The sequence below is a fragment of the Ciconia boyciana genome, chromosome 1 (genome assembly GCF_034638445.1).
Source record: "Ciconia boyciana chromosome 1, ASM3463844v1, whole genome shotgun sequence".
Classification (NCBI taxonomy): Eukaryota; Metazoa; Chordata; class Aves; order Ciconiiformes; family Ciconiidae; genus Ciconia; species Ciconia boyciana.
In genome coordinates this window covers 94,987,142-95,005,671 of record NC_132934.1, presented here as the reverse complement: position 1 = coordinate 95,005,671, position 18,530 = coordinate 94,987,142, and the positions used below count along the sequence as shown (strand labels likewise).

Here is an 18,530-nt window from a genome sequence, read left to right as displayed (position 1 = left end):
GTCAAGCTTTCTCTGCCTATTATATGAAAAGCATGAAGGTGTGCCATAGTTTGCTAATCTTGTTTCTTCCTCAGTGTACCTCTGATGTATATTGTATGTTGAACTGATGGCTAGGAGCTTAGATGAAATTTGAATACTATGTGTGAATCCATTCTTCTGAGTTATCCTTTAGGAATGTAAGTGTTGCTCTTTATTGTTTTACAGTGTACCTAAACAATAGCAGTTTTTCTGTTGTACTGGAAAAAACTGCTTGCGTTATTTGAGGAGAATAACTTTGTGATATAAGCTTCTGAACTTGGTTCACTTACACGAAAGGTTTACAGGAAGGTTTAAAAAGAGTTTTAACCAAAAAGTGTGTTTAAAAAAAAAGGGGGGGGGGGGGGAGTGATGGTTGTGCTCTGGAACATACCATGTATGTATCATAACTTTGTAATGAGATAAAATACATAATATTTTGAGTGTTTGTGTGTGATGTATTGATAATTATCTGAAATGAGAGGGCTAGAAGTTGGGAAATAGCAGCGAAGATAATAAATCAAGTCTTATCTGAAGTTAGCAGGCAATATTATGGCTTAATTCAAATTCTACCATACATGCAAAAAAATACAAAACACACATAACGAACAAAAATATTCTGCAAGCAATGATAAAAATAATCAATTATTTACTGTTTTTGTAATGTTAAAATATTTTACCAAGGCAAGTTGCAGTCAAAAGTAATGTGAGTTATTTTGAAGATGGAAATACATAAAGATGCATTTATACAAGTGCAAGACTAAATATTTTACATAACTGTATTTCAATGACAAGATATACAGTAAGTGCACACTTGATAACACTAAGCAGGCAAAACTTAACGTTAGTTCCATATACTGTTGTATAGTTCATGCACAGATCTCTCCCAAAGTAAAGGGGCTGTTCCAAATAATTCTTGCTGGGATGAAAAACAGGATGGGTTGCTGGTAAGGGTGTCACAGCATGGATGGGGGTCAGTTATAGACATTACTTACTGTAATTTGTGATTGCCGTGGGAGAGGAGTGGCTGTTGGTGTAATAGTAATACTGCTGGTGATTTTATTGGTGGGCTTACTGGGTAGGCCATTAGCTAGTGCTGGAGTTCTGTTGTCTTGCACCGGATTACAAGGGCTGATGGGTTTAGAATTGGTGAGAGCTTGGACGTAAGGACTTCCTAAATGGATGTGGATTTTGTTATCCTCAGTAGTTATTACACTTGATCCCGTACTGTTAGATCTCTGAAACTGCCATGATGACTGCCTGTCTGGGGATACTCTAAAAATGGCATGCTTGGGTCCCATTTCCAAAGGCTCCGAGGAGAGTATTTGTTCCTGAGAACTTGAGCCTGGTAAAGCCAAAGGGGACATTGTTCTTTCAGGAGTTAAAGAACCACATGATTCAGGAGTTTGTGATCTTGCAAAAGTAGTCATAGTAATAGGAGAAATTACTTGCTCTGGGCTTATGTAACCTTCTGCTGCTTTTGCTTTTACAGGTGTTAAGGAAGCATTTTGAATAATGGTTATTCTTTGCTTTGGAGTGCCACAGTTGGGTATAACTGCTGTGCTTGTGTAGGAGTGAGGACTTTCAGTGGTAGGACTAGTTATTTCAAGTGTTGCTGTGTTCTGTCCATGGTCTGGAGTTACTTTTATGTGAAGAGGTTGGCCAGGTGTATGGCTTAGCACTAGGTCTCCAGTTTGTGCACAGTTTCCATTTTGCTTTGTATGAATCTTTCCATTTTGAGCATGGCTCTCTTTGGACTTCATCCAAGGGATCCATAATTTTTTGTTCACGGCATTTGCAATGGATGAGTTGCTTTTGAAAGACACTGTTTGTTCCTCCTCGTTATCTTTGTCCTCGTTATCGCTGTCTTCATACAGCTGCCCATTTATGACTGTTCGCTCTAAAGGCATGAGGGTTTTGTAATCGGGTGGTTCATTGTCTGCTGGATCTGTCTGGACTTCTTTAGAAAAAACTTGCAAATCAGAAATTCTCCTTCCATTGAGACTGGGCCTGAAGTTCTTGCTGAAGCGTCTGTACCTCTCCAATTCTTTCATGAGGCTTTCCATTTCTCTTGCTAACTCCCTGTTCTTGTTTTCTTGCTGGAGGAGTTTCTTCTGTAAGACTGTATGATCACCTCGGAGGTGACAAATTAGGTCTTCTGTTGCCATGTATTCATGAATTTTCTCTTTCAGTGCATCTACTTCTCTGGAAAGATGACTTGATTTTGCTTCCTCTTCTTTGAGCTTCTTAAAAAGACGCTGCTCTTGATTGGACTCTGCCTTTTCTGTTAATTTATATCTAGCCACTTCCATTTTCACAGCCTCCAGCTCCTCTGATAGGAGCTTGGCTCTGTCCCGTTCATTGACATATCTTCGTTCTAGAGACTCAAATTCATCTTCAGTTTTCATAAGGTCATCTTCTATAGCCTTCATTTCTTTCAGCTTCTGCTTAAGCCTCTCAACTTCTTGAGAAAGCTCTTTGATTTTGTTGTTCTCCTGCTGCAAGGAGGTGCTGGATTTAGTACTCTCCTTAAGTTTATTTTTAAGAAACTCTTTTTCAACAGCTTCCAGTGACTGAAGTCTTTTTCTTAGAATATTCACTTTGGAAACAAGATCACTTCCTTTCTCCTCTTCTGCTTTGAGTTTGTTTTTCAGTTCATCTCTTTCTTTTGTAACACTGGACACTTTTTCCTCTGCATCAGATTTTGATTTCAGTGCCTTTTTACTTTCCTCAATTAGTTTTTCTGTAACAGACATGACTTTATTTTGTTCCACCTGAAGCTGAGAAGTTGCAGCTTGCAGCTTTTCTTCTGTTTGCTTTATTTTTTCACCCATAGTTTTTCTTTCATCCACAAGCATCACTGTTAGACTCTTCAGCTTTGTTAAATCTTCTTTAAGAGTAAACTCAGTTTTTTCTAACTTACTTTCAATTGCTTCAAGCTCGCCAATTCTAGCTTTTAAGCCATCCAGCTCATGGGACAACTGCTTTGTTAACATTTTTTCTCTTTCTAGGTTGCATTTCAGGGAGTAGCATTCCTGTTTGCTCTTGTTGAAAGCATCTTCTAATTTCTCCAGCTCCATAATTCTTTTGTTGAGTTTGTCAACTTCTCCTTTAAGGTTCTTGCTCTGTGATGCTTCTTTTTCTAACTTTCTATTAAGTTCTCTGCACTGATCTTCCATTTTTATTAGCTCTTCATCTTTTCCTTCCATCTCCAGCAGTCGTTTCCGTAGTTCTTCTACTTCGGTCATAACCGTGGAGTTTCCACACTCTCCCTTATTTATCTTATCCCTTAGGTCTTGCAGTTCTTCTTCTGCTTTTCGTAAAGATTTATTGGTCTCTTCTAACTCATCAATTTGTCGGCTGAGAGCAGTTAATTTTAACCGGAGCTGGCGATTCTGACTGTCTTCATTGGTTAGTTTGGCCATCATTGCCTCTTTGTCTTGGGAAATCTTACTGCTTTGGGCTTGAAGTTCAGCCTCCAGCCTGCTGGCTCTTTGTTCCTCTTCTTGAACTTTTGCTTCAGCAAAAGCCAGCTTCTCATGTGCTTGTTCTGCGGAAGTGGTTAATTCTTGAATTTTTTGACTTTGTTGATTCAACTGCTCAGTGAGTCTTTGCTGTTCATCCACCACCATTAAAGCAAAGGATTTCAGTTTCGTCAGTTCTTCTTTCAGTTTAGCTATTTTCTTGTTGCTTTCCTTCTCTCTTTTTGCCTGATATGCTGTTTCTTGTTCAAGAAGGTTTTTCAATCTGTGGGAGGAAATAATATTGTATTTTGGAGCCATTTTAATGGGCATTTAAAAACACCCCTGAAATATCATGACATCTCTACCAGATGTGCATGAACATCCACTTGTACTTAACTACAAGCAGACCTGTCATTGCAGTGTCATGAGACCCACAGGCCTTACTTTCTACTCAGAAGTTCTTTTGTAATGGGCACTTCAATATAATCATTTAGACTTAATTTCAGTAATTATGCGTCTTTGATTACACTTTCTGCTTTTGGCAAGTATCAGTGCAACACAACTTTTTGCTGTTCTGCACTGGAACAACACTGATCTTGGCTGTTTGCTGAGGCTAGCTATGTGCATGCAGTTTTTTTTAAGAAATGTGATTATCATAGTGGTTGAGAAATTAAATCAGTGCAGCCCTCAAGGGCAGGTATCATTTACAGCATCGTAAACCTCCCAATAGCTTTAAGTTACTTATAAACCATCCTGATGCTTTATGATGTTTTATGATTAAACCTTATGGATGTTAAAGTATGCGAAGGAAATGTAGCCACACTAGGTAGTTAGTCAGGCTGCCTAATGTCAATTTCTAAGCAGCACATCAGAGCAAAACTAAACATTGTAGGTAAGTCAATCCTCAGTGAAAATGCGGACCTTGTGACTTTGTATTGTACGTTAAAAAAATAATGCAGTCAGCAGATAAACAGGTATTCAGGTTGTGCCTTTTGAACTTAAGAAAGCCCAAATGTCTTGCTGTCTGTTAGGCTTGGATTCCATCTTATATCCAAAACTTGCAGATATACCTAAGTGTAACCCTGCTTTTACCTGATTCTTGAAGGTTTTCATAATGGTTTTCTAAAATTAGTTTTATAAGTTTATATTAGTACTCAGTCTTTACTGAGATGCAACATACTTAATTTGTAAGAGACTTGGGATAAGGTTGTGTATTTGTTTATGTAAGAAAAGTCTGAAAAGCCTAGATTGAAGTAATAAAGTATTAGAATTTGCGTGTTTCACTGTTGTTCATGTGTATGGTATGTATCCAGTTGTGTAGATTATGCGAGGGAAATGAATTGCATATCAGGACTGTACTTGCACAAAATGACTGCTTCAGCACTCATTAGCTGAGGCCCCTTGCTTTTTTTAGTTTTCCCCCCCTCTGAAATATGATGATGACTCTCTAGAAGTTGCTGCTGAAACATAAGATTCCTGTTCCACGTTTGTCGCTGGTCACTATTGTGATGCCCTTGTCCAAGTGGTGAGTCTTTACAGCTTCCCACTGACAAGTTCCTGTTGCGGCCATCCTTTTAGTTCAGGAAGAGTTTAGACAGCGGCCTCCTTTGCACAGCTCTTTATTAGCTGTCGACTGACTGCAGGCATGTATTTCTGGGCATTTAATAGGCTGCCTCAGCAACATCCCCTTTGATAGCATTGTACTTTTCCTGCACAGAGAGAAGTCCCTGACATTCTACAACTGTCCATCAGACTTGTCTCATTTAATGGTGATATTGTATAAAAGTCTATGACTATGAAATTTCTTACAACACCTTCACCATCTCCACTGTTTTTATTTTAGTGGATAAGTTGCACTATATTGAAATGCTTTATATGAAAAATCGACGGAATGGGAAGTAGCAATAAACAGAGTTGATACCAAAGAATTTAAGCAGCCCCAAATCCTTTACAACAGTCAATTAACATAATGGGGAAAACAGATATGAAAAGGTGTAAGTGGAGAGGGAGAGGTTTGTGACATGAGCTTGAAGGAATGCTGCTGGTTGACAGAACAAATAAATGGGGAGAAGACTGAGCCATCTTGAAAGGCAGCTTTTTCCTGTGTTGGTGGTGTATAAACTTTTGTCCACTTTTCAGTGCTACTTTCAGTTTTGTGTTCTTTTTAGTGTAAAAATCTCTCTCCCCTCCCCACCCTTGTCTCTAAATGCTTTAGTAGTGAAGTTCAATTGATGATTTACTGTTGCCATAGATATAAAACCATAACAGAAGCATAACTGACAATTTCATTTGGAATGAACTCGGTTTTTATGTGTGCATGAAGTTAAGACATCTTATGTTAATACTGTTCAAATAGACTTGGGCTTATTAGCATTTGATTTATTTTAGCTTGTTTCGCCATAACTTATTTTTATATTTAGCTCAGGTGATTAATACCTAAATTAATCAGTGTTTCACCCAACACTTCCATATTAACTAGTTGATATCTCTCTGGCCAAATGAAACTGTAGTGCTGCAGTGGCTGATGCCCCTTAAATTGCTTTAGAAAGAAAACTCTTAGACCAAATAGTAACCAACAATTGTAATTTTCATAGGGATGCTGTATAATTTTTTTATAATGCAAATCAGATAATTGTGCATAAATAATAAATAAAATAAGTTGACAAATGTTTGAGTGAATAATCCCAGCGGTCCTTCCAGTGAGCATCAGTGTATGTACAATTTGTCTTTTTCTTCTGTCGTCTTCTCCTCTTTTTTTCTTCTATAACTTCATTTCTCAAGGTATCTGGAATGCTTAAGACTTGCTTCAGCAAATACTTGAGGTTCCAGCCCAAACTGAGTGCTTGAGTGAGGTAGTCTAACCCAGTTTCTGATCAAGTCTGGGTTGCAGGGGTTATTTGAACTAAAGTGCCTAAATTATTGATATCTGACCTGGGTCATTGTATAAACTGAGAAGGATTTTCAAGAGATTCTCTTTGGTCGTGCCAAAAGACTTTAGGGTGTTTAAAAATGTTTCCTTCATTCAAAAGATAAAATGCAGTTTTAAGATTCAAACAGAAATATAAGCAAATATTTCTAACCCCTGAGATCTACTTCTTTTTGAAAAAATACTTCTATAAAATCACTCCATAGAAGTTAAGTTATGGAGCATAGTGCAGAAGCTGTGAGTTAAAGGATTTTAATGTGTTTCTAAAAAGAAAAAAGTGATGTATTAAGCATGATATATATTTTTTTAATATTGTGTAGTTAAATAAGTTTTCACACTTGTTTTTGATAACTGTATGCTTATTAATTTATTCCTATACAGAAATATTCATGTATTCTTATACAGAAAGTTCCCTCAACAATGCTGAATAGATAATGATTACTTGGACAGAATTGAGATTGATATTGTAAGAAGTCAACTGGGAGTCCGTTAACATTTGCAGAAGAATTTTTCCTTGGCTGCTGAATTCCTGTTTCGTGGTTCAGTAGGTCACAGCAACTGTGTCTGCACACATGCACTTAGGAATGGAAGAGGACCCTAAAATGTTGGGGGGTTTTGTTTGTTTTAAATTAATCGTTTGTTTTTGGTGAGCTTTTTTGGGGAACCTGACTTCTGCAGGTCACGGCTTGATTATGTATATCATTTGAATTAAGGCAAATCACATGTTTAATTGAAGAAGTGCTGTAACTGATAATAGCACTGTGTGATATTTTGCATACTTTCGTGACAGAATAAAAATACTTTGTGTTAACTTCATCCAAAATAATCTCTTCCTGAAGAAGAGTATCCAGAGTACTTGAGAGAGCAATTTTATCAAAAATATGCAAAGGTCAAAAAAGTTGGCTTAAAAAAATAATTAAAAAAAGAACAGGCACTAGCCTATCCAATAAAATATTTTTATCATTTTCAGTTGAATTTCATTATCATGTAATTATTTTTTTTTCTTCATATTAGGCAAAGGTGGGTATATCATTTAGGCAAAGCTTTCACAGATAATTTCAAGCAGTTGACTTCATAGGACTACGAGAACTCTTTGTGAATCCAGGCCAGCAAAAACAGGCATTGGAAATTGTTTTTATGAACATGAACGTTAGGTAGTTAAACAGAGGGAGGGCAGTGTCTTACTACTTTTTCTTCAGAGCTTCTGTTATAAATGACTGCTTTATTGTGGCTTACTATCGTACTTGTTTGCAATACCAGTTGCCTGCTTTTTTATTACCTTAAAGAAATTGTATTTGTCATCTGTCCTCTGTTCATTGTAATCGCTTTTCTCAGTATGCATGCTATAGCTTATTGGTGTTAATACCATGCATTGAATTGTGTTGTCTCGTTTTCCAGGTTTTTTTTTTTTCAACTGCATATAACTTCAGCTACACTACATTATATTTAGCAACATAATGACTATGTGCTCTCTACAAGACATGGGGACTCCCAAAACAATTGTCGTCTTGGTGTCATGTGATATAATTTTGTCTTTAAGTGTGGTTTTCAGTTGTCATGGGGGGACCTGTATTACATCAACATTGTTTAATTTATGTTTTTACAGGATTCTAAGGGGGCTGCTTTTCCTTTGAGTTTCAGGGAAACTAAAGCAAGCATGGGAGACTGAGATTGCAAGACCCTTATTTTTAATTTTTTGAGTTTCTTCTAGAATGAATCATTATTCTTAGAATAATAAGAATAAAAATGATGGTTTTTTTTTTTCTTTAAGCAATCTTGTAATGATAACTTTAGAAAAGGCTGCATTCTTTAAGGATGTAAGTGAAATAGGTGTTGGTTTGTAAAGCTGTACTTGCATCAGTCCTTTCACCAAAGTATTGAGGAGATTTTAGTATACACCTTATCAATATCTTGATTTTTATCAGGTCATTCTGCAGAAATGACTGAGATTTTGAATGTCTCTGACTTTTTTTTTTTTTTTTTGGTAACTCATAAAGATACATATTTTTATCTAGCTCATGTGCTCTTCACCCTTCCCCAGGTAAAAGACATGGCTTACTAGAGGTTCTAACATGAGGGAGACTTGCTTCTAAAGTTTTTGGACATATGCTTGAATTTCCCCCTGTACAGTGCAAATAAAAACACTAAGCTGAAAGCTTTTAAATGTAGATGAAGTCATGCCTCTTTGTCTGAGGCATTCTTCCCAGTTAGCAATAAGCCATGGTCTGGCCTTTAAAAAGAGAAGAAACATGCTTCATCATTTCTGGTAAATCTTACAAGTTGTTGTAATTTTTGACACCAATGCAGTGAAATATTTATTTTCGGAAGAAAGCCAGTCTGTCTGTGCCTTCTGCAGTTTATGGCAACAAAATTTGGGTTTGTTAAAATGGTTTTCTGGTCTTGGGGTGGCTATGCATTTTTTTTTCCCCTTTGCCTTCAATTCTACTTATTGATGTGTAGTTTTTATGAAGACATACGTTATAGCTACTTTTATGGCTCTCTTATTTTTATTGATGCTTCTTTTTTCCCCCTGTCATAAAGAAAGTCAAAAGCCTTTGAAATTACAGCAGCAACATACCATAGCTGTTGTGTAATCTGTTGGCTTTCTCTGAATCAGTTAGAACTTCCCAACAGAATGCGAACATTTATTTTAAAATTTGTTTCCCAGTATATTATTTACATATGTATATTTTAAATCATTAGTTTATACTAGGATGGAAACCTCCACAAAGGGTGTCTCAACTGCAAGAGACTGTCTGTAAGGCAAATTTCCCGATAAGGAAATCTATTTCATAAAATGAGGACTTTTAATGAGGGGGGTGTGAGTTCTGCTTATTACTCCACAAACTACCACAGAGTAATCATTGTTTTATCTGATGCTTAAAATGCTGACTTGCTTTACAAGTCTTAATAAGTCATATATGATGAATGGTGTTGTCAGTTCTGGATTAACTTGGGCAAAATTTCAAATGAATAACCACATGTATTTAGCTGTGATGCTGAGTAAACATATGCAGATAATATATTCTTTTAAAAATTAATTAATCTGGAACAGTAATGTTGTTTGTGACCATGATTTCACAACTGCTAAGCTGCTGAAAAGTCTTCCTGGTGATACAGGGACATTGTCCCTCGTAAATGTTATGAAATCCTGTGTAAATTTGGTGACAGTAAATGGCATGATAAAGTTTTAACAAATTTATGTTGGTTAATTTAAGATTTAAGACTGGATTAACATTCACTTCTAGTTGGAGTAATTTTAATTCAGCACTAAAATTCAGTTTTGTTTTGTCATGAAACCTCAGTTTAAGAAAATAATTTTCTGTCCTGAATTATAGTCTTTCCATATCTAGATGTTCTTGGAAATCTATGAAAACACCAGTCTTGTGTAGAAAAATATTAATGTTTTCTATGGCAGTAACTGTTCAAATGTGCGAGGTGATAATTATTAATTCTGTCTGTTCATTTCTAATCTTGTAATGGTGGCCATCCACTACATCTGAGATTATGATAGGAAGCTGCAGGACTTTTAGGTGGGAGTGAAGAAGTTACCATCCTATTAAATTGTTGGTAGGTTTTTGTTTTGTTTTCTTTTTTTTTTCTTGACTGCATGTTCTGAAAAACAATTGTAAAAGAGCCTTGACCTGACAAGACCACAATATTAATGAGATTTACTCGAAGTTAGCCTTAAAAACTCTAAGTCCCAGAGTTCAGCTACTAGAAAACATGGCACAATGAATTGTGAGCTGGCTCTGATGGGTCACTGTTTTTGAGATGCACTCTTCTTTCGTCTTTCTTCTTTCCAGATTTAAAAGCTACTTCATTTATTCTTTGAAGTCAGTATCTATTACTGTTGGTATTTCAATGGCGTATAATTGTGCATGTACCGTGACTGTTAATCCTCTTCTATTCTGAATCTAAATGCATCAATAACTTAACTGGCTCATGGGAATATGACTTGGGTTTTGTTGGTTAGTAGTTTGGGATTTTTTTCATATTATTGTAGTGCATATTCATTCCCCTTCTCTCTCTCTCTCTCGCTGTCTCTCTCACCCTCTCTCCACACTGCCTGTAAAGTCGGAAATAAAGCAAGTAATTTCAGATGCAACGCCAGAATTTGGAACTGTTCAAATTTACGTCAGCCAGGAAATTATAGTTTTGCAGATGGAAAGCTTTCAGAAGGAAATGGAAAGATGAACCACAAGAGATTTGGTATAGGGGTCAAAGCAACAAGACTGAGGCAGAACTTCTCAGTTACTAATCCAGGTCCTGCTTTTGTCTTTTCTTTATCTTTAACAAGTAAAATTTTCTGCCTGAATTTCAGATTTATTAAAATGCAAAAGCAGCGTTGACTTACTGTAACAGATTATTTTGGGAATTAATCCTAACCCAGAGAGGTTTTAATAGTGTGGTAACTATGCAAAATAAACCAAGACAACTACTGCTTTTTATAATTAGTGATTTTTAAATGACAGTGTCATTGAAATGATTGCATTTGATTTGATATTTGATATTGCATGATAACAAGTTAAATTGATGGGAGAGATCCTGTGTCTTTATGAACCTAAGTTTTTTGTTTTAAATGTATACTTTAAGCATTACTGCTAGAACGTTATTGCTTGACCACAGTTACTGAGCTGTTTTTAAATTACCGGTGTTATAGAACACTCAGTGCTACAGAGATAAACAGGACAGTGTTTTTCCATTATTTTTTTTTCTTTTTCCCTCCATGGGCAGGTGGACGTGTTTGCATTGTCTGTTTGGAGTGTCAGTACCAGTAACCGTTACCATTGCAGCCTACTGCTAGGATTTAGCAAGTGGAAAATTGTAGCAGGAGTTAATTGAGCTTCTGAAAACTGTCTTTTAGAGCCCTGCCTGCCTTGCCCCCATTCCCCGTGGGACGATTAGGCACAAACAAGGGAGTGCAGCTTGCTCAAGTTCTGGAGATTTCTGGTCAGGCTGCTACTAGCACTGATTACCCCAGCCACGTGTGTTTAGTTTGTATGAGGTAAATACTACTTAGTTATCACTGCCATGCTGTGTTTACTGTTGATGGAAGTGTAATAGTTGGAGGGCTGAGTTTTTGTTTTGGTTATTTAATCTGCACCCTTCAAGTGACTGAGGAGTTTGCAGAAGTTCTGATTCCCTGAATGAGTCAGTTGCTTCAGCTCTGTATAAGTTTGTAACCCTTAAGTCACCTTTTTATGCTTTTCAGTTTAATGATAATACTTGTTTTAGATTAAGAGAATAATCTGAGTATTCTTTTTTAAGCAATTTCAATAGATAAATCCTGTCTATAATTTGATTGTGGGTTTTTTTATTCTTTATATAACATCATAGTGTATAGGTTCAAGGTCGACCTCTCTTTTGCGGATGCTTTTTGTGGGGGGCAGTTGGGAAAATAGGTGCTTTTCTGGTATCTGATTCACCTGAGGCAGTGCTAGTGCTGCTGTCTTGACCAGAACTGGGCATAATTGTGCAAGGATCCAATTCAGACAAACTTTTTTTAACTTCAATTAGTTAATATTTTTGGTATGACAAAAAATGGCACTCAGCCAACAATAACACATCATGTTACTTGGAGGAGACTGGTTAGTCGTAAATGTCATTTTCCCATAACATTTACAGGAACTGGATGTTCTCTAAAACAATTTTAACACACATTTTACATAGAAATAAATGTCTGGGGCCACATTTTCATCCATGGGCAGAATAGGCACTGGGCCTATCTCTTATGCTAAGCATGGCCTTATTTGTGTATTATCCGTCATCAGCAGTGGTAAAATTTAGAACTTTCCATACTGCCACGCGCACTTCCTCTGAACTGAAGGCATCCTCCTCGTTGCTGCCAGTCATACAGTAGCCCCTTGCTTTTTAGACAGGTGGAAGCTGGCTGCAAACTTTAGTATGTTCTCCACATGCTCAATGCACATGACGAGAATTTATGTGCTGAAATTGTGATTAGAACCACATGGATTAAACATTGTAAGTTAAATAAAGGTACTTTAGTACTGAATAGGACTGTCTGGGAAGACTGAGAGTTTGCCATCATTTGGAGGAATGGGGCTAGTTAAAAACAATTAGGCAAACATTCCTCAGGAATGATGTCGGTGGTGTCACTCCTGTGCAGGAGGATAAAATTCCATAACTTCGAGGGTCCTGTTTGTGCTCATAAAATCTTTATTATATACATACATCCTAAGACAAAAGTAAGCCCATTTTCTGGTGTTCTTACTTCCCGGAGTAGCTTTGCGTATGTGTATGATAAACTCTGAGTGTTTGAAAACTGGGGTTGGGTGGCACCCCATTCCTTTTTTTTTTTTTTTTTTTTTTGGCAGAAAGCATGAAGCTTGATTGTTACTGCAAATTTAGCTTGAGATAATGAAGTTTTCCTTGATGCAAGGTTGCATGAAGAAGTATAGTTGAGGATTTCCAAATAGACAAAAGACTTTAATCAGGTTTGCTGATACAGTTGTAACTTTTTCTAGTAGCCAAGACTGGAAGTAATAAAAGCGGTAATAACGCTAATGTCAAACAGAGATTTCACTTAGAAGCTAAATATGCATATTTTTCCTGTAGACCTGATAATGTCATGTTGTCCATTTTCTCTGCGACAACCTTGGCCAGCACTTCATCTTGGAGACCACAGGTGAAAGAGAGGTTGCAGCAATGCATTGCAGCATGGTTAACTAGCTAAAGATGGCTTTGAAACTACAAGCGATGAAGAATGCTGCCAGTTTCCTGTTTTGCATTATGTGACCTTCAGAAATGGTATTAAAACTATTTCCGATGGATTACAAATTGCTTCTTGGTACAGTTCTAGGTATTGAAGCTTGGTAGTTCTGGGGACTTTGCTACCTGGGAGATAATTCACTCTCTTGCTGTCTGTCCTAATCCTGCTAAACGTCTTGCTGTATGTCTCCTATATCTGAATGTGTTGGGACTTGAAGTGTGGGATGTTTGGAAGTTGCATTTTCTCTTGTCCCAGTAGGACCTCAGGTCACATTGGCCTGGGAGCACTTGATGAATCATCTAAAGGTGCAAAGTCAATGCATGTTTGTTTAAAGTGTGTTAATCCTTAGCATAGGTGCTCTTGTTCAGGATTTAAGTTTACATGGTTTCTCCAAACTGATCCTCTTCAAAGAGGACTAACACATTGTTTTAAACTACAGGATAGGAAGCTACAGTGGAGAGCTAAAGATGGTAGTCTGAGAATTTTTTTTAATGGTTATAGTTCTAAACAAGGTTTACTTCATAGATTTAATTCATGTATTTAAATAACAATTTAAATAACAAATAATAATTTAAGTAGCCTCTTCACTTGTGATGAATTGTATAACTAAAGAACATCTTTTACTCTCAGATCTGTTGATTATGATGTGTGAAGTAAGATTTTTCCATTCTTCTGCAGCCTTGGTAGTTCACTGTGTTAAAGATCAAATATCCTGCTTAAGCATAAAAGAAAACTGGGTCCTTTAGTTACATGTCCACTCAAAGTGCCAATAACAGTTTCTATCTAGAATCAGCTTTTTTTTTTTTTAGCTACTTGCATGTGTGTTTGGAAAATAAATATTTCTCTATTTCTTGGGAAAAAAAACTAAATTGATAGGATAAAAAAGTGGATTTAATTAGTTCTAGCTGTTCTGTGACCAATGGTTTCTTAAAGTCTTTTAAAATTTCTCTAAACAGTCTTGCTAAAGCCAAGAGAGATACTTACTTTTTCCATCTTTAGTTATTTTTCCAGTTTTCTTTCTCTGCCTTTCAAAACCTGTCATAGAAAAAAGGCTTTTTTTTTTTTTTTAGGAAAGAGGAGGGTCATGTGCATGTATGCTTCCCTTGCCCCTTCATATGAAGTCTTTTAGACTCCAAGTGTTCCCTGTTCTTCAAACAACTGTTAATTCAGTCGAACATTCTCTGCCTTGTTATTGTACCCCAAATTGATTAATAACTCAGTATTGTTATGTGACTGAAGGGCATTTGGCTTCATGCCCTATTTGATCTCTTATTCCCTCTTGGCTGATGGTCTATGATGTTTAGATTATATTTTCCTATTTTGAGATGTCACTCTGAAACTAAAGGAGCTGTAGCATGCTTTCATGTACAGTAGGTTTCTGATGTAATACATTTTAGCTTTTATCATTAATTTATAACATGGTTTCAAATGCTGAAAATAAAAAGACACAATTATCTCTAGACAGAACTTGCTAGTTGTTTGGTTAACTGCATTAGCCTAGATATGAGAGAGTCATTTACAGGTTATAAAATGTTACCTTGTCAAATTCCGATTCACCCAACTCAGTTAATCCTGATTGAACTGGGAGAATTTTCCTATTTACAAAGATGGCAGTAATCATCTGGAGCTTTAAGCAGAGGATTGGAACAAAGCAAGGGCAAGCAGACACTTTCCAAAGTGGCTGCTCCTTTGTATACCATGTTACATTTTCTTCCCTCCTCCTTTATAGGGGTTAGCAAAATATGTAAGCTTGAAGATTCTTGTCAGCTGTTGTCTGCTGCTTTCCCGAAAGGGAATCAATGTGTGCACCTCCTAGAGCAAGCCTAAACATTCTCTGCTGGTTGGTGTTATCCCTGCACCGCCCTCATAGGCAGTCTATTTTATCTATCTTGAATTGACCTGTATTGAAGCTGTACTTGCTGACTTCGGTTCAGAGGCTTTTTATCCCCCTGCTCTGCTTACATATATGCAAGCAAATGCACACACCCATTTATATATTAGATATGTTTATAGAAACATGTATTTTAAGAGAAGTTTTAAGCCTGCCAAGGTTCATGGTGGCCTTTTCTTTGGAGCCAATTCAGTATTTAATTTGGAAATGACATGGGCTGCTAGTGAAAAGACTTTTCTCTTTACATGAAAGAGTATATGGTACTATTTTGCAAGTTAAGAAAATGTTTCAGCTTTGAGCATTAACAAATTACTTTTTTTTTTTTTTCTTCCCCTCCACCTTCCTACATCTAAGTTAGTATATTCAGCATTGGATTTCAGATATTTAGGTCAGGGGTTCGCTGCCCCAAATGTGGAGCTGTGGTACCCCCAGGTTCAAGTGACCAAAATTTAAAAAAGAAATCAGGCTCATGTAATTCACTTTCCTCTTTTCTAGGTATGGATCTGAAACAGAATGGCTCTACTGAGGTTGAGAACGTGCTTGGCGGCGGGGAGTATTTTGAAGTTGAAAACAAAAACAACTGTGGCATTTATTAGGCTTCTTCTGAGAAACCTCAGTGTAGCTAAGTAGAATAGAATCATGTTTGGGAATGTGTTGGGTGACATTAGTTTTGGGTAAGACAAGCTTAATGGTGAAAAAATTTCCTATTTTCTTCATAATTTGACTTAATGACTGCAAGTTATGCAAATTTTACCAGAATATTGATTAAATCCATAAAAAGTTGACGGAATTCAGTCAGCTTATACTTTCTCTGAGATGGTTTTGTCCATGTGCTGAAATCCGATATGTAATTAAAATGTGAGTTTTATGAGTGCGTTACTTTCCATTTTTAAACAGCCAATCGTGTGTTTTTTCTCATGGTAGTAGCAACATGCTGCTTCATTTCAGTTTTTAAAATTTCTCCTCTTTCTTCTATGCTGTCATTGCAGTAGTTGCTATGCAAACACTAGATAAGCTTTGTGTCTCCAATAAAAAAGGAAAAAGTTTTAAATCCACTCTCTGCAATGAATTTGAAAGAAATTGCTTTGAATATTAGGTTTAAAGCAGATCTTTAAGAACTCTAACCTATCATTTATTTTAAGTGCCATTGTCGTGTTTCTTCCTAGGCCTTTGGAAGCCTATAAAGGACAATGAAATCTGATTGATGTGTTGTTTCACATCCCTGAAATGTATGTGAGATTAATGTTTTTTGTCAGAAGTATTTCGTTTTTTCCATCCACATTTTCAGTCATGTTCACTGGACCTTTGTGTACCCTACCTGAAGTATGTCCAGAAATGTTTGTTGAAGCTTGAGCATGAGCAGTTAGGTGGTTGCGGGCTCTTGTTGCTCAGCTTCTATGAGCATGCAGTGTGCAGCAAAATGGCTCAAGTTCTTCTTATTTACCTCGGCAACTACTCTCTGGTGGTCATCCATAGGTCCCCTGCCCAGCTTGAGGCTGAAGTCAAGCAGTTGTGTTATATCATCGTGATATGCACAATGAGCTGTAGCAGAAAGGGTGACGTCTGCAACAGGCAAAAAGTATGTGCATTTATCAACTTGAATGACCAAAGTTATAGGATGTTGAGTTGTGTTGAAATGTCTAGCAAGGTGGGTTTGAACCTTCACCCCCAAGCTTTCCATTTTGTTATTAAAAGAGGGTTATAGAATGATGTTGCTGGGTGTTCGCTCAGCTGGCATTCATTTATTGCGTGAACATTCACCTCTTCACTGTCGCCTCAGTTCTGTTGTTCTGGGAGGAGGCAGTGCTTTGGGAGGTGTTGTTTTTGTACTGTTTCTAACTGGAGGCTACAGACTGCCACAGAAAATATTCAAATATATTTTGCTTGAATTTGTGAACACTTGAGGAGAGTGAGCTGTGAATGCCTGAGTGTGCTCCATTGGTCCATCAGTGTGAGTGCTGTTACTGACCTTCCAGAAACAACATGGTGCCCTGGACATGCAATCAAAGTGATTTTTGTCTCGCTGACAGAAAACACAGCAAACCTCAAAATCAGCATAACATACTGAGAGGTGTTAAGACTCAAAATGTCCATTGTTTCACTTAAATCACAAGATTGGGCACTATATTTAGAATTTTTCAGCAATACCTCTTACCCACTTGGAGCTGAGTAATACAGTTTAGTGAATGAACTAACCAAACTTTCAACCAGTTCAAAAAAGCTCAACATAAACCTCAAGGATGCCATGGCAGAATCCATTCAATATGAGAAAAACAAATCTAGGCAATTAAAAATAATTTATTTTTATTGGTAAGGCATAGTTTCTAAGCTCAAATCAACTTGATGACAGGCTAAAGTATTAAGGGAACTATTAATGAGTCAGAACTAAAATTTTATAGGACAGTTTTTAAAGGTACGTCTTCGTACACTGTAAACTCCTTAGGATTCTCTGACTTAAATATTTTAATTGCTTCTCTGACTTGGATATTTTAATTGCTTCTTTAATGAACAGTATTCAGGTAATACCACACCCAGGATTTGAGAGAAGCTGTTGGCAGGAGAGGTCCAGAGGAGCAGTGGCTGCTCACTTGCCCATGCCAAACTATACCTGGTAAAGAATTTTTCCTGAAGAAAAGTGCCAGCCTTTTAAGAGCTGCCACAGAGGTGAAACTTGATGGGAGTAAAATGAGGCTGTTTTTTTATCCCATGGCAATAGCAAATGTGATAATTCATCACAGTTATTAGGTAAATAATATGAAAGTGCTGTTACCCAGCAAAAATCAAGCAATAACTTGATTTTACTGGTACTGATGGGGAAAACAAAATAAGTTTAAGTTATATCCCTTGGTGTTCTGGGTCAAATCTCTAAAAATTCTACTGTCAGCAGTTACGCAGAGTTTGTCAGTAGAGGGAAGGGAAGTGACGGGGAAAGAACAAAGGGTCAATGCAGTTTGACAGGAAGTTGACTTTCACTTCTGGAGGATATACTTGTTCTTAAAATGTTTTCTTTACACATCAGATGTTGTAAAAAGTTACTATAGAAAAGAAATTTAAGTGAAGAAATACAATTGTTGAAGACTGAATTATGTGATAATTCTTTTCCTTTACTGTCTCCTTTTACTGTTAAGTGATGCAAGCTAACATTTTAATTGCTTAAAATGAGATAGTCTCAATACATATTAAGAAATCTGATAAAACAAAGGAGTTTTAATCATTATGCCTCAGTCTAATTATTTTGTACTCTTACCAGTATAAGTGAGAGCAAAATTGGTCCTGTAAGTATTAAGTGAAGAATGTTTTCCCTTTCGATCTAAGGAAGACAGACTATGGGAAATAGAGTTCTTCTGGCTTTTGATAGATGTTATGATTCATATTAGGCGAGCAGCATTCACAGTGCAGATGGTACTTTGGATATTGCTAAAGCAGTAGTTAATGATAAATGTTACCCTCTGTTGGATTTGGAGGAGCTGAAATAGTCTCTTACCTATGGCTAGGCTTTTT

General features: G+C 36.8%; 2 protein-coding genes across 7 annotated transcripts in view; one reads left to right on the top strand and one right to left on the bottom strand.

Moving 5' to 3' along the window:
• CMSS1 (cms1 ribosomal small subunit homolog) overlaps positions 1-18,530 on the top strand; it is a 249,293-nt gene that overhangs the window by 18,343 nt on the left and 212,420 nt on the right. The gene's annotated exons all lie outside the window — the stretch shown is intronic.
• The window catches only part of FILIP1L (filamin A interacting protein 1 like), a 49,095-nt gene that overhangs the window by 28,419 nt on the left and 2,146 nt on the right, over positions 1-18,530 (bottom strand). For 4 of the 5 annotated variants that reach the window (XR_012045784.1, XM_072883638.1, XM_072883658.1 and 1 more), the window contains exon 2: positions 1,011-3,762. Coding sequence is in view for 4 of the 5 variants with exons in the window: in XM_072883638.1 (XP_072739739.1) it covers positions 1,011-3,647 (2,637 nt within the window). In the remaining variant the exon portion in view is untranslated. Of the gene's footprint in view, positions 1-1,010; positions 3,763-16,473; positions 16,593-18,530 lie in introns of all 5 variants that reach the window. The other variant, XM_072883649.1, reaches the window with a different exon arrangement.